A 17,395-nucleotide genomic window follows, 5' to 3' on the forward strand; every position below is an offset into this window, starting at 1 on the left:
GTTAGGGGGCCGGTTGGGGGGGTCGGTTACAGGGCCCATTAAGGGGGTGGGTTAGGGGGCTAGTTAGGGGGTCAGTTGGGGGGTCCATTAGGGGGTCGGTTATGAGGTCGGTCGAAGTACTATAAGTGGTCAGAAATGAAATTATTGTTTCTCAAAATATTCTCCGTTGGCGTTAATGCACTTTTTTATATGAATGAACCAATTTTGAAAACATTTATGCCACTCCTCCGTGACAATCTCTGTAACATATTTTTCATACTCTTCGACAGCCTCTTCAGGTGATGAAAATCATTAACCGCGTAGCTGGTTCTTAATTTTTGGAAATAAATGAAAGTCACAGGGTGCCAGGTCGGGACTGTACGCGGGATGGCTCATAAGGTCAACGTTGTTCACCTTCAAAAATTTAATTGTCTGTCTGGCCGTGTGAGAACTGGTATTATCGTGGCGCAAGATGATACGGCGTTTACGGTTATTTTTACGGAGTTTGTCAATAACTTCCGGCAAAGAAATGGTCGTGTACCAATCACTATTCACGGTACAACGATTCTCTAAAGCAACAGTAGCTACGTGTCCAGTTTTATTAAAAAAAGAAGCAATCATCCGCTTAGAGGCACTTTGCACGCGGGCCACTTTAGTTGGTTTCGGCTCATCTAGAAAGACCCATACGCTCGATTGCTGCTTTGTTTTGGGATCGTAACTATAAATACATGTATCGTCATCTGTTACTATGTCCCACGCCAAATTGAATCTGGTAAGCATGGCATTGCACTAAGTGACGCGATCCGTTTTTTGAGCCTCAGTCAAATTGTGTGGGATCCACCGAGAGGACAGCTTTTTCACACCCAAACGTTTGTGTAGTATTGATTGTATTTGATTCATGCCTATGCCTAAAGATGTCCGAATCTCATAGTATATCACATGCCTCTTAGTTTTGATCATACGGCGCACAGCATCGATGTTTTTGTTTTTCACAGCAGTGGACGGGCGACCATCACGAAATTCGTCACTGAGATTCACACGACCGCGTTTGAATTCCGCATACAAGCTATAAATAGTCGTCTTGCATGGTGCTTCATCGCTAAAAGCATCTTGAAGCCGAGCGAAGCTCCGCTGAGTTGTTAAATTACACGTTAAGTGGTAGAAAATCATACTACGAAAATTTTCAAGAGTTAAATCCATGATGATGTAGACAACCAATGTCTAAAATGACTAGGAATGGGCGTTACAAATCGTAAATAGCTATTGAAACTATATATTGTGGCAATATCGAAAATCCGATATCGTATATCTTAGAAACTATATATGTATTACTCCGCATCGCGTATTTTATAGCGATGCTGAATCAAGCCGAGCAAATACCGAGTGGATATCAACACGAAATCATATATTTTCCAAACTATATACCGATATTGCTTCGTATCAGATTTTCACTATATATTTACTTAGTGGATATCAACGCAAAACCGATTTTTGTGCGTCTTCGAAACTATATACTAACATTGGCCCGCGTTACTGTTGTAGAACTATATCCAATAATATATAGTTTCGAAATCTGATTCCGCATATCAGTAACGGCAATGTATCAACGTAGCGCAACATATCCATGAATATATAGTTTCAGAAAATATATAGTTTCGAAATCAATTTTCGAATATTGATATATAGTTTCGATACCTTAGAATAATAACGTATAGAAACCTAGTCCGCGCACGCTAAGTGAGGCAAATTGAAGCGCGCCCAATGGGCCTACACGAGCGGGCGGGCCTTCAGTGCTCAAGGTCAACTTGCACCGCGAACAGATCAAGAATTTTAGCTAAAAATGACGAAATGTGCGGTAAATGAGTGTAAAAATACGTCAGACAAACATAAAATAGATACTAACATCACATTCCACAAGGAAGTAACGCGTTTCAACTTGTATTTTTATATAAATATTCACTAAAACCGAAAATTAACCTACTACTAAAACTAGCCTACATGAATTTGATTTTTGCCTTACTTGTGACAGTTCGTTTGATATGAAACTATCATTCTATGTGTTATTATTCTAAGTTCGATACGATATTCAGAAAAAGCTATATTACCCAATCCTAAAAATGACGCCACAATGTAAAAACATATGACAGTCAGATGAAACAAACTATATTCTACAGCCAGAGTTCTTCTTTCAAATGTTGTAATTACTTTTTAAATATTGTTATGTAAGTGGCCAGTTCCGGAAACTTACAGTGCGCCCTGTTTGTTGGTATGTCAATGGCCCTATGTATAAATGCTGTAGTCGTACTTTGTAGTTAGAAGTACTTGTATAGAAATTATTTTATAGACACTTTTCTGTTGTAGTTAAATTGCGCCGCTAGATGTCACTGCGGTTGAAAAATAATTTTGTATTGTATAGAAAAAAGAACAAAACGGATTCCCAGTATGTAGTAAGTGCTTCGTGTTTTCCAGCGCTTTTATTCTGAGCTATAATGTTTTAATACACTTTTGACTAATTGTTAGTATCACATGTGGCTATATTATACCAAGGGTCCGATCTAAATTTCGACAGATCTGGCACTCACTACATTTGCCATGTTGTTCTTGTTTGCCAAGTTTCCTATTACCAGAAATCCTGTGGAGAAGTTTCTTAACGGGCAATGTTCAGCTGAACAGCGACAGGCGTCTACTGTATTTAATTTTATATCCTCGCAGCAGTCTACTCTTTAGCCCTAGAACTGACAATAGTGGTTATTATTACAAACAATGCTTCTCTCGTTGAGTGGCCTAGATCTAGTACTTTTGTGCTGAATTTTGGTTTGTGTAAAACTTTTGGTCTTGTAACTACCTGCATTTGTATATAGTTTTGATAATAGTCGTGTCGTCAAAAACGTTGTTACTAAAAATTAACTAGTTGAGAGAGTAGTAGGATTCATATTCTCTTTCTAGTAATGGCCCACTACCTGCCGTGTTTATAGATAACTCAAATCGATCGCCAATCTATATAATATACCTGTTAGTGACGTTTGTCCCCGGTTATGAAAGCTCCTTTACATGCTTGGGTAGGCGTTTATATTGAGGGAATGAGACTGCATGTATTGATGCGTGACCATGCTCGAGTTTCGAGGTGCGTTTTATCCTCATTGACATACTATGACAGATTCATAATAAATAAGATTTTTTTGGTAATGATGTTTCTAAGTCTAAAGAAAATATACAAGACAATTATTATTATATTTTTTATCTACACACATATCATAAGCTCTCTAATGTGTTCAAAAACCACAAATTACGACCGGTATAAAGGTAAACTGTTTTGTTAGAACAAATTTCTTATCTGTGAAAATGTTATTATAGCTTCTTATTATCATCGAATTCAATGTTATTATTGCTTTCAAATTTCGAACATCTCTGAAAAACAAAACAATTTGATTGGACCTCAAGTCTAATATCAGTCGAGATGAAGTTTTATTCGAAATGAAATGTCAATAGCAAACAATTTTGACAACTTCACACGTTACTTGATATCGAACGATATGATAGTTGGGGCCGATTCTAGTTTGTCTAGGAATCAAAAATAAAAACTACGGTTGTAATTAAAATAAAAATGGCAGGTTTTAGTTGTTTCATTTTTTATACGAATTCAGTTTTTAGTTTAAGTATATTACGTTGTGCATTTCTTGATTATTTGTTACCAGTAAGCTGATGGCTCTGAAGCCAATGCTTTATAAATAAATTTAGAAAAAAATGAGAAAAGTTTTTATTTGTCGCCATTTCGAACACGCAGTTCCTGAACACATCACTGAGAGCTTAATAATATGTGTGTAGATAAAGCAGTGTATGTAACTGTACATAATTAGGCATTAAAACACTCGCACTCGTATTTTAATGCCTTTCATTATGTAACAGTCACATAAACTTATAATCTTGAAAACTACTCACGGTATGTCTTTTTGGCCAAAAATTAAGAGTTTTGAGCCCATGTAGGTAATTTCTGCATCTATACTATTTAATAGCAAACTAATGAGTCACGGCTCTACATTACTTTCAAAATTTATCAAAATCCTTACATATAACATTAAAAATATGATCAAATTGCAGTTGTATGGAAGTAATGAATTAAAGTCAAGAACGCATCATGCTTGACATTAAGGACTTTGGACCATTGTTACCGTCATCAGTAGAGTCGAACTTAAATTTTGTGTCAAGTTCGAAATACTATTGACTTTACTTGATGATATATTGCGCCTTGAAGTCTGCTATTGGGATGTATCGACAAATGTTTATTCGGAGAGATTTTATCTTTATCAGTGATCCTGTTAACTATTGTCAGTGATCCTGTTGATTTTATCCTTACCACTCATAGGGATAAAATCTCTCCGTATAAACTTTGGTCGGTATATCACAAGAGCAGACTTTAAGACGCAATATATCATGAAGTATGGTCAAAAGTATTTCAAACACACGCAAAAAACATTTGTATATTTTTTTGCATTTTTAGTTGGGTTTGATTCCCGGCTTACATACATTTTTCAAAAAATCTGTGAATGCAAGTTATACCTATTAAGAAAAATAAATGAATATTTCCTTTAAGTAAAATTAGCTATAATCTTAGCTATTTTAGTTTCCCTTAATGCCCCATTGATCTTTTCCACCTTGTACAAAGTTTTTAAGCGCGATCATCTCCTGAAAATCTGCCGGTCTTACCATAATGTTGTACCTTACACGTTCTATTTCATTAGGAGAAAATAAAAAAGCCTGTATCTTTAGTTTTAGATACAGAACACTTCATATTTTAATTTAAAAAATAAACATACAAAAAGTTCATTTAAGTATTTCACACACAAACCACATTAAGTTAATAACATTAATTAATATTCTATATGATCAAAGGAATTTCTCTTAGTGTTCGATCCTTGTATTAATAATTATAACAAACTAGTGGAGTAATTTCACAAAAAAATTATGTCATGGTAGTAAAAGAGCGTGATATTCAACAATTGTTTTAATTTATTTTTATTTCGTCATATTAATCTGGCGCCAGATCTACCTAAATTCAGCCATGTCATTTCGACGCATTCCACATATTTAAATTATAAAATTTTTATTGGAAGACGCTGAAGTAATGCGGCTAAATTTCGATTTTATTTAAATCTGAAATAACTTATCTGCAACCACATCAGTGTTTACAAAATGGTAAGCAATATTTTTGTAAATTAAAAATATATTAATTTCGGCATGTGTGACGGTATAGCGATACCTAGGAAGAAATCGGATGCAAATGAACTAACTAATGTACTGAGGTTATTGACTAGGTCAATGATTGAGGTAGTAGTCGACGGCGCGACTTGGTTAAAAAAATCATTAAAAAATGCCCACCATAAAATTCATAATTTAGGAAATCATAACGATACGTACACAGTCAACAGCACATCAAACTACACATTGACGTATCTTGTTTCGTTGCACTGGAGGCGATTTTCGAACATAAATGTGTAGTTTGATGTGCTGTTGCCCGTACATTACATTAAAATTATTATTATTTTATTTGTAAGTAATATTTTATTCTGTTAAAATAAATTTAGAACTTACGTATGCAATAAGTAACAACACCAATAAACGAACTACAACATCACAATAAATACACACAGACAATGTATTCCTCAGCTAATAGAATAGGGTGCAATAGAATAGAATACAGAATGTCTTAATGATATAATTGAAAATACGTACAGGATAGGGTATTGGACTCGAATTATTTTTATCGCTACATTGAACTCTAATTCTAATTAATAGCAGGCCCCTGGGGCCTTACCATGAACTCTTATTACAGTTCAGTATAGGTTTGTAACGACAAAAAAGCGGGATGGTGATATACACTTCATGTAGCGCTGTCTCACAACGATTTAGGTCCTTTTTTTAGGATTTTAGGTCCTAAACTAAATCGTAATAACAGTTCATGGTAAGTCCTCGTGTTTCTTATGAAAAAGTTCGCCCGGAAAAGTACTGCCACAACGTAAGAAAAAAAAACAATTGTTCTGTGACTGTCACCATAATTATTATTTCTTTCTACGACTTGTTCGTTCCGTCACTGGATATCATAAAACAAACTAACATGCTGAAACTTTATGTCAAAATCCATTTTTTAATATCTGAATTAACACCAGAGTAATTCATTATTGAAGTCAACCATTAGTATGGAACCTGTATGGCGCCATTAAGGTTGTGACATCTCAAACAAAAATAGTGAATTCTTTCCTAATTACGGTATGACTGATTTTCTTTTTCAACCTATTTTAATTTTGTTTTTTTTTTTTTCACAATTTATATTATTATAACGAAAAGGATTTATTACTACGCTACTCAAATACCCTACTCTCCAGTCCAGTAAATTTTCAACAAATTTTATTTTTTCTAAAGCAAAAAAATATTAGTAAAACAATTTTTAAAGTTAGCTTTGGGAAGCTTATTGTCTGTATGCTCTGGTAATGTCATGTACAGTTTTTATACTACATATTCTTAAAACTTAATATTTCAGCTGTCGATAGATTTCTCTGCAGTAAAATTCTTATTAAAACTCAAATTCATAAACATATTTTGTGCAGGAAAATGATTTGCAATATTCCACGATTGCTGGAAACACTTAACAATAAATATGAAAATCCACTTGTTTGCTATCAACATTGCCAATTATACAACAGTATATAACATACAACATACAACAGTAGATAACGTCTAACTTTTGTCATATTGCAGCCACAAATCACTCAAATGACAAAGGTATTTTTTTTTATTACTTTTTTTTCCACTTTGAGCATTTTACTATAATAATAAATGCTACTTTTAATTCTAACACAAATATCAGCGTAACATAAACACCTACAACATTTTCAACTTTGGCAACGAAATTCCCTACTTCTAATGAGCAAAACGTTATTGGCGAACCAACATGTTCATGTATAATAAATACAATTATAATATAGTACATACAGTGGTGGACGATATTTAATTTTTGATGGCGTCATACGATACTCACCGCGTTAATACGAACCTATCGGCAACTCACATCTTAATATCGATTGAAGCGTATATTATAGAAAGTAAAAACAGTGAAGTGGCACTCGAAGGATTGCTTTAGTTCGATAAACATAGTAGGTAAGTAACTTAACTTATTTAGTCTATGTGTTATGGCGTAATTTTATTTCTTCTGATTGTTTCATGGATTTGTATAGAAAGTTGAATAGCTTTGCATGAATTTTTATAAGTTGCATAACGTTAGATGTCTGCCATGATACCTAAGTCGTTCACTCTTTCAAAGTAACCTTTATTTTTTTCACAATTGACATATAAAATTTTTACTACTACGTTCTCTTTCGGCATCAACTCGTTTATGTTTCACTTCTGGTCACAGGACATAGTCCGCCACGTTGGTCCAATGAGGTCTTGGGGTCTTAATACGTTTTCCAAGGGTTGTGAATCTTCTTCAATGTGCAGTTTTCAACACGATATTGTCTTTCACCGAAAAACTAATGGTAAATTTCAATTTGAATTTTGCACATAAATCCCGGAAGTGCGAGCCAAGATTCTAAACCACGGCCTTTGCTTGAGAAGCGGTAGGTCAAACTATTATGCTACGACGACTTCTGCTCTTTACTGAATATTAAATGACCTAAGTAAATATTGCAGAAGATATAATATAATTCGAACAAAAGGTCAAATTGCACTTAAGTATGAGGTTCAGTGTTCCATTCTAAAGACGTGCAAATGCCAGAATATTGAGCGCAAGCGCAAGTGGAATTAAGTATCGTTTAATTAGAAACACTTCTTATGATTGAAGGAAGTTTAACTTCAACGTACAAATGTTCGTGAAAAATATATAAATTCAATAATAAATAATCAGGCAATAATATACCCACTCAAATAAAAAATCATTAAATGCATAAAAAATAAAACATCTTACTTTTAATTATAAAATGAGTCTTACACAATGTACGAGTATATTTTCTGTTCCTGGCCGCTTGGACGTCTAATTAGAAACATTTGAAAAAAGCATCTATAGCTCGTTCTTTTTTTGAAATCGAAGAATAACATTTCTTCCTTGATGTTTTCTATTAATTTGGCGGCAATTCAAAATTTGATCTCAATTTAATTTTGTTCAAAATGGGCAAAAATAAAAGTTGTGACGCGTCAACTAGGCAAATAATTGTTAATTTACATTTAGATCAAAAGTGGACGTACAGAAGAATAGCTGAGCATTTAAATTGTTCTGTGAAGAAAGTTTTTAATGCAATTGATCACTATAAAACACATGGAACTGTTGAAAATGTTCTTAGAAAGGCTCGGCCAAGAAAAACCTCTCCCAGAGAAGGTAAGTTAATCGTTCGTGCTGCTAAAAAAGACCCAATTAAAGGCTCAAACCAGATTAAAAATGAAGTTTTTTCGCCCGATGACCCCAGAAACGTTTCATCAAGACTGATACGCCGAAGATTAGTGGAAGCTAAATTGGAAGCGATTATTATTCGAAAAAAATATGTTAATTCGACGGTACGAGCCTGGAAAAAAGTTTTATTTTCAGATGAAACGAAAATAAACATGGTAAATTCAGATGGAAAGCGCTATGTTAGACGTCCTGTAAACAGTGCTTTTAATTATAGTTTTTCTAATAAATAATAAATCGTTGAACCTAATGTTGTCCTATTTATTGTTTAATTTCAAAATAAAAACGATTGCAGTGAAGTTTCTTACATAATGTCAAGGACCGTTTGTAGTGTTTCTAATTATACGACCACCACTGTATGTATAAAGAAATTTTTTAATGCCGCTTTCATAAATCATTTCATACAAATTTTGTCTATTTATAAGGAAGTCAAAATGATGCGGATATTAAAAGTTAATTATGGTTAGTAGCTATGAGAAGATTTCGGCAACCGCTTACCGGCATGATGTTCAAAGTGCTACTTTGCATAGAAAATCAGGACTACAGTTATGACATTGGAATAATGCAATCTAGCAAGAATCCAAGAACGGAACGTTTGAAAAATAAGTGTTATTTATTTACGATGCACTCTGCCTTGCCGGACAGACGTCGAGTAAGCAGAATACGGAGCGGCAGACAGGACAGGTGCAGCGTCCGCTGAGCCACTCACTGGCCGCACCCGCCGCCCGCGCCGCCCACCAACGCGCCATGCAAGCGCAGCACCACAATACCCTATAACACACCGTACTTTATTGGAACTTGAATGGAAGTGCCGAATATTTGAGGCTATCAGAGGAACAAGTGGTGAAACCCATATCAATTTTATGTAAAGTACATAATAATTTTATATTTGGATGCTATTTTCATGTATAACAGAAATTTATAATTATATATTATCAGTTTCAAATTCTTAGTCCATATTTGTTAATAACAATTTTATGCGCTAAGTTAGTAAAAACAAAGAGAAAAAAAATTATAATAAATTACTATATAGGTCGTATGTGATTATGTATGCTATATACAGGGTTATTTTTTAAATACTAAAAACCTCACTGGGCTATATTAGTATATAACATCATAAACAACAACTTTTGTTCCATGACTTTTTACAAAACATAATAAATTTACCAAAAATATTTTTTTAGTTTTTGTTGTACTATCTGACACCTTATTGATTGTAGTAAGGTAAGTTCAAACTTGCAAACGTCCTCCGCGACGTCTCCCATCCCCGTCCTTTACAGAGTTATTACCGTATAGAGCGATCTATTTAATGATCTATTAAACTTGTAATGAATTATTAAAAGTAAATACTGCGAGATTGTTAGTATATTAAAAATAACCCTGTAATTGAATGAATGAATGATCTTCTAACGCATTTTTCATCTCATGGCGCATTTAAACTAGGTCGTCCACCGGGTATTGGGCAGAATATTTCGCCTTGCCGAAGGCGATGCACTGTGTCGTTGCCGTCGACTCCGGCTGTAAACTACATTCGTCAGAAGGCTCACTATTTGCACAGGGTAGCTTGCCGCCTTCGGCGAGCAAGCAAAAGTCGCCTGACGACTTGGTGTGAGTTCATCATTTATGAGTTCCCGTCGTTGAGTGTGATGCAATCCTCTATATGCATATAACAAATATACCTACCCTGAATCGAGAAGAGTATTGTAATGGAATAATGAGTGACGTATCGGACTAAGTAGTTGATTGCAGTTATCTGGTAAATGTAACAGACATCTAATGTAACGGACAGATCAGGGTTAATCCTTTTTAAATTCAGAACGCCTGAAACTTTGATTCAAAATTTTATTATTTAAATTGAACGCTCCAAAAATTTTGCTTCTAACAAAATTTCAGGCACTCTGATTTACAACAACCATATGGCAAATAACCGCTCTGTATTCATTGTGAGAATAGTAGGTATGTTAACTACATATAAAAACGATTTTTGTCTTCTGCTAACGCGAAATAATATATCCGTTTCTAGGAAAAATTCGTTTTCTTAACATTTTGGAAAAGCTACATAAACATTCCTGTACATTCCTGTTAAAATCATATTAAAATAAAAAATAATTAGTACTATAATTACTGTTTGAGTCTATTAATGTGTTTTTTGAGAATAGAAGGACTAAGAACTTTAAGAATTTTTTTCCAAAATTATACAAAGTTGGCACAGTCTTGGTCAATTAAAATGCATGACATGCTAAGCTTCACTCGAAATGTTTTATATGACGGGACATTTGAGCACTATGCATTGGCAAAGACACCCTACCCTCTCATTACAAGGTACCATAAACAGTAATTTTTTTGAAAATACGTCACCTGCAGTTGCACTGCTGGCATTGCGGTGGGCCGCCTTGCAGATGCGCCGGTGGCGGCAGACAACGCCGGTTAATTTTCACATCGGCTGGCGCCTGCATACAACCAATGCATAGTTCGGGCTCCTGCGACAGTAATATCTTGCATTAACGCTTTGTAGCATCGTATGGATACGGGTCGTGGAGCACTTGAAACGTTAAAACTATCTACAATTCATTTGAAGGAAATGCTGAAAATAAGTTATAGTTAAATAAGGTTTTGTTGCACACCCCACAGGCACATGACAATGTGAATTGTAATATTCATTATAATTAGTATATTGCTTTCTGTTTTTTTTTTTAATTTGTTTTGTTGTTTCAATTTTTTTAAATTATTTTTATTTCGTATGTTTACATATCATTAATCTCTTTTTTATATCTTTATATTGTGGCGTAGCAATACACGTATTTCTATTCAATTCTATTACAAAAAAATCACTGCTTTGCTTCTTGTACTAAGCTTTGATCTATTCAGATTGCTGCTGTGTTATATTTATGTATATTTAATTTTTTTTTCTATTTCTTTATTTTTTATTTTCATTAGTTCTGTATTATCATCAATGTAGACACTAAATTTCGATGTTGTGTGTGTTTTTCTTTATTGTTTTATATTGTGTGTGCTTGTGGTAAAACATCTATCATTGTTTATGACGTCACGAATATGGAATATCGATGCCTTATACTCTCAAACTTATATCTTATAAAGAGTGTTTATTCAGGAAATGGCAAAACTTTCCATTTATTTTTAATTTCTTAACAAGGGTGTTAATTCAGCTGAAAGCAGGAATAGACCAACTTTCAGCGAAATGGCGGGCTCCCTGCGCGTGGGTATCCGGAATTCGGAACCCATGTCAGAGGAGCAAATGGAGCTGGTGGAACTGTTTCTGGTCCGCACCATAGCGAGCACAACAGCGCATGGCGAGGGACCAAAGTTCGGGCCTCTCTCACAAACCAGGCTAGATTCTTGTGACCAGCAAGGACCAAGCAAGTGCAGACTGGCTTGTGGGAAAGATCGACAAATTTGAAGCCGTGGTCGGAAGCCCAGCTGTCCTTGAATAAGGAAAGCGAGCTTCCGAAGTCCACCACCGCCACCACTTACATTCCCAAGAAGGGATGTGAGTCGGTGCAGATGACCATCAGCCTGTTGGGGGCCCAAAATAGAGGTCTCCGCACTGAGGTATGGAAGATTCTTCACGCAAGGGCAGATGCGAACGGATGGGTAGTCGCGTTCGCTCTTGAGGACCCATCTGTGGAGAATCTCCGTGCCTCAAATTGCCGTGTATCACAATAGATCAGTTGATGGTCGCAGTGATGAGGGGCCTCATAGGCCCCAAATGCAGCCACCCTAATAATAATAATAAAGTTGTTAATTTGGACGCACTACTTCATATTATAGGTAAAAGCCAGTATGTGAATATGAAGGAAATGTGATGTGAAATCAACCTGCAAAATTTGTATATACAATCCATTTTTTGCATTTCAGTAATATTGTGCTTTATAAGATATGAATTTCAGAAAGTAAGGCGACAATGTGCTGTGTATACACTTAGTATTATTATTAAGGTGGCTTCATTCGGGGTCTATGAGGCCCCTCATCACTGCGACCATCAACTGATCTATTGTGATACACGGCAATTTGAGGCACGGAGATTCTCCACAGATGGGTCATCAAAAGCGAACGCGACTACCCATCCGTTCGCATCTGCCCTTGCGTGAAGAATCTTCCATACCCTCATCACTGCAACCATCAACTGATCTATTGTGATACACCCTTAGTATGCAAAACTGTTTACTCAACAACTTTTGTCCAGTCAACAGCACGTCAAGTTATACACTTTTGTTCGAACTTCGCCTCCAGTACAATGGAACAAGATTTGTCAATGTGTAGTAGTGATGTGCCGCCATCTCTACAATCAGCTTCATAGTGTCTGTAATAGTTTGACGATTGCAAACTAACCGAAAATATCTGCACATCAAATGTTGTTAAGTTTTGAATGTATAGCATAATAAGAAAAGTATGGTAACTCCATATAAACGCAGCAGAGCGGGTTGTATATGACACACACATTCGAATAATCTCGCGATACACTAGCGTTGCTTAACATTCATCGTCCCAACGTGCGTTTCATTATTATGTGTGCGTGCGTATAGTGCGCGTGGCGGTCGCGCACACACAAGCCGCGCTATTATTTTGTACGGAATTACCATACTTCTCTTATTTTACTATGTTGAATACTTACTTATATGTATATTTAGTTTATAGTTTTCAGGTTATCTAAGTTTGGTGGGTTTGCCAGTAGAAATTGTACCTATTATTACATCGTTGATGTAATTTTTTCAAGGGATTTTCAGTGCAATAATTTCAATAACAATACTAACCTGATCAACCATGAAAACTGGATTTTGTTCAACATGTTGCTTAAAAACAGTAACAAATCTCTCAATCAGTGTAGGCAACAGTGATATATGTTCTGGAACCCTCACTGGCTGTGCCAATCTCGGTTGCAAGTCGCGTAAAGCAGTTGTCGAAATACGGAATGAAAAACGGAGGATATCATCGCGTGATGGGATGACTTCTATGTTGACGTACTGAACTTCGTCTTCGCCCGATGGAGTCAAGTTGTGGCTATCAGTCTGTATGAGAACATAATTAGGTTAATTATGTATGCAGATATGCAGAAGAGAAGCCAAATATGCAGAGTAGCAGAGTCAGAAATCCGAGAAATAATAAACAAATCACAAAAATTTCACACAAGGCCATCATTAAGTAAACCTCTTCTGATTAATGAGATTTTACCATATTTTGTCAGCAGTAACATTTTCATTTGTCTTGCCATTCATCAATTTGATCAATTACCAACAGAAAACCATCTAGTAAAATTAATTAAGGCAGTCGCAAGTTCAAATATTGACAAGCGTTTTCATTATGTAAGTTAATTGATAAGATCTATAACAAAAAGATGATATATAATAAGCTCATTTTATTGGAAGGACAATAATTTTAATATTTGAAGTTTAAAAAAATTTAAGTCTTAATTTTTTTAACTAATCAACATTTTTAAAATCAAGTAAAATAAAGGACTTAACTACTAGTATTTTTCTATTATATTAATATTATGACTACTTGTAATCAATAAATACTTGAACAAAAATCATTCTAGGAAATGAAACTATTTTTCCAGATTTAAATCGTGTCGTTTAAATATTTGTTTTTTCAAACAAACTGACGTTTGGGGCCCTTTACATTTTTCTTTATTCTATTTAGAATTGATTAATTGAATGGATTATGCATGTTTATGCATATTCCGTTCAATCAATCACTTTAGAGTGAGCGGAAGGAGGTTTCCATTACTAAATAGATCTCGTGACATCATAGTGGTTACAAAAAATATGGCAAACTTGGTTTTTATACCAATTGCTGTACTTGCAGTGTCTATCTAGATATATGTCTGTGAACTTAACTAATACTGACAAATTCAATACCAAACCAATGTATCTAAATTGTACTATTTAGAAGTTGCAACACACATATATTACAGGTAAATTTTAGAATTACTTACAGCTGTTGCTACCAAAGCGCAATCACTCTGTTTCACCACATTCAAGTTGTACTGTGTCACTTTGATGAGCCATGTCTCTGTCGCTACAAACTTGCTTGTTGCTGTCAGGGGCACTGACACCTTATCCACACTAAAATAAGTCACAAGAAATTATAATAAATTATCTTAAAATCCCATAAACACAAACAATACTATAGTTGATTTGCATAAAGAATCAACTGATCAATTGTATTATAATCACAATTATTAAGAACTAGGGAAGGCAAAAACAGCTATTAATCAATAATTAATTATACTGTTAATACACTTTTCAACAATTGTTATTGTAACTGTTGTCAGAAAACCTGTTATTATGCTGTTTTGTATACAAGTAATATGACAATGGTAGCAAGTTAATATTGTGTAGTGTGGCCAGAGGATTACATTTCTTACATTTTTCATAACTTATGATCTTCTTGTGTAATAAGTAGCAGCATAACAACAGCAACTTTAGACAGTTGTTGTTGTTGTTTTAGACAGATAATGAGTTGTACATTGTGTAAGAATAATGCATTGCGTAATCTGTTGTTATAATAATGACCACCTCTAGTAAGAATTTTGTATCCCACCAAATAAACATGTAAACACATAGTAAACGCTTACACTATAAATGTTTATTCGATGGGGAAACCACTACTAAATTGCACTGTGATTAAAATGTGATAGGTCAGTTTGAATTTCTTTCCAAATAATAAACTATGTTCTGCTAGTTCTTTCCTTTTCTTTGTTCAATGCTAGCCACACTTTTTTTTGTTATTTATAATGGAGCTATTCCTTTATGGGTAGTCACTGTATAGAAAATGATACCTTCTGAATTCAGTATTCAAATTAGCAGCAACAACTCTCCAATCACTGCCTGGTGTCACATATGGCAGCAATGCCTTGACTGCTGGGTGTTTGCTCTTGTCCTGCTCCCACCAGCACACCATCTTGTAAATAGCTAGTAGCGCAATGATTGCCATGCCCGCCGCCGCCGCCAGCATCCATTGCCCTCTCTCGCCGCCGCACCACAAGCAAAAGATGTAACCCAGAGGCAATGCTGAGTGAATCACCACTGTAATCGACATCCGTTTCATGTGATACCCCATAAAGTTGACATTCTCGGACCCCAAGTAATTCTCAAACAGCTGAGCGATTGTAAAACCGGCAGAAACGAATTCAGTGGGGGGATAAACAACGCAAATACAAAACAAAATGTAAAATAAAGTAACCAACACATCCATTTCGAAATTAGGACATTTACTTGCAAAGAAATGACGAAAGTGCCGGCTAATTAACTTTTGACGAAGAAACACGAGAAAATTCATAAAAAAAAATCTCTCGCAAAAACCCAAAGCGAAAACTAATTTGAATATGTCAAAAATGCACAAATTATGTGGCTTTACTGCATGTTTGTGTAAGAAGCTGTAAAAAAGGACAAAGACATTTTCTGCTCTTATACTGTTATCTTTGTTGCACGTTTTATTTCCACCTCATCTCGGTGTCTTAATGCTAGTGTTAGCACTTCAGCAACGCTAGTACGTCCGAGTATGTATGTATAGTGTTCTGTGAGTACGACACGACAGGTGCGTGCGACTAATGCTGGATCATGTCATGGGTCATGGGAAAATTTCCATTTCGAATTAATTATATTTTTCAGAAAAACTGAATCTGTAAGTGTTTCAAGACACGAGATGCAAAACAACTTTTCTGCCGAGCGAAACACACAACTTTTCACCTCACCATCACGAGACGAGGCGAACATTCGCTCGACAGTTTAACTATATTAAATCAGTTTTTAGCTTAGAGGATGGAAAAAAGATAACATACTCTAAGGTTTTTATAAACAAAATTTAGTTATCATTGTTAGTTTAATGTAAACTAACTATAACAAAAATCAAATATACCAACAGATTTATGTTACTTAGATAATGTACGACAAGTCGCATTGTTGAACGTGTCATTATGTTTTTTTTTTTCATTGAAAGAGAAAGTTAGGTGCACCCTGTGCACCATATAGCCCATCGTCAAGTTCGAATGTCAAAAACCTTTTCCGCGCTAAAACGATTACGGATAAAACGTTTTAGCACGCTGGTTTCTAATGAGAAAGAAAGCCTTTCCGAACTAGTGAGTTCAAAAGTATAATTATAATAAGGCAATCGTCAACTTCTGTAAAGTTGGATAATTTCAAAACTTGGAGTTTAAAAATAATCCTAGTAGTGGAAGTCTGAAAGCGAAAGAGTTTTGTCTGGAGCGTAGCACGTTGAGGCTCGTGGTCTCTGTCAACCATATTGAGAGAGAGGCGTGACGGTATACAATGTGTATGTATTACTCATTTACTCAAGCAAAGCAAAGTACCTACCGTACTGTTGATATATCACTGATACTATACAGGGTTACTTTCAAGATACGAATAACCTCCCTGGACATATTACTAACATCATAAACAACTGCTTTTGTTCCATGACTTTGTAATTCATCAGAATTTACTTTCATATAAAAATAAAAGTATTTAAACCGGTAGCTCTAAATAACCACGACTCTGCGTTATTGGCCCACAAGGTCAAAGGCATTATCAAAAGAAAGCGCAAGCGATAGCGTAAGTAAATAGGCTACAAGGAGAGGGCGGTTGACCTATTTACCTTATTTTTATTTTATTTATATAATACTAAGTGACGGGACGAACAAGTCGTGTGCTGGTGGTAAACGACACGCCTGCAGAACCTAACAATTACAGTGCCACTCGGAGCTTTAATTACAAAGATCGAGGGGCACTGAAACTGCGCCCGACACCCAGAGGCATAAGTTGACAAGTCCCGTGTGCCTGCAATTTCATCATCACGCTTACCCTTCGAAACCAGAACGCAATAATGTTCACCTTACTGCTTGGCGGCAGAAATAGGTAAGGTAGCAGTATTTCCATGAACGATCTCTTTCACAAGGAGTTCACTGTTATTAAAAACCTGTACGATCAGTCCGTTGAGTACACGGAAAGAATGCGAATACTCGCT

General features: G+C 35.3%; 1 protein-coding gene across 1 annotated transcript; it reads right to left on the reverse strand.

The window, feature by feature from the left end:
* Positions 1 to 8,501: 8,501 nt before the first annotated feature.
* On the reverse strand, positions 8,502 to 15,684 carry LOC113235235 (E3 ubiquitin-protein ligase TM129). The gene is made up of 5 exons (XM_026470867.1): positions 15,213 to 15,684; positions 14,367 to 14,496; positions 13,186 to 13,440; positions 10,772 to 10,893; positions 8,502 to 9,184 (listed from the first exon to the last, which is right to left on the reverse strand). Exons 1-5 carry the CDS (start codon positions 15,626 to 15,628, stop codon positions 9,031 to 9,033), a joined length of 1,077 nt encoding a protein of 358 aa, XP_026326652.1. The 5' UTR covers positions 15,629 to 15,684; the 3' UTR covers positions 8,502 to 9,030.
* Positions 15,685 to 17,395: the final 1,711 nt, after the last annotated feature.

The sequence above is a fragment of the Hyposmocoma kahamanoa genome, unplaced genomic scaffold (genome assembly GCF_003589595.1).
Source record: "Hyposmocoma kahamanoa isolate Upper Pololo Valley unplaced genomic scaffold, ASM358959v1 87, whole genome shotgun sequence".
Taxonomy (NCBI): Eukaryota; Metazoa; Arthropoda; class Insecta; order Lepidoptera; family Cosmopterigidae; genus Hyposmocoma; species Hyposmocoma kahamanoa.

Bases quoted from the DNA above. Each gene is read 5' to 3' on its own strand.
- LOC113235235 (XM_026470867.1), bottom strand. From the start codon at position 15,628: ATGGATGTGTTGGTTACTTTATTTTACATTTTGTTTTGTATTTGCGTT. The intron at 14,497-15,212 runs GTATCATTTTCT...GACTTATTTTAG, and splicing joins TTGAATACTGAATTCAGAAG to TGTGGATAAGGTGTCAGTGC. The intron at 13,441-14,366 runs GTAAGTAATTCT...GTTCTCATACAG, and splicing joins GCGCTTTGGTAGCAACAGCT to ACTGATAGCCACAACTTGAC.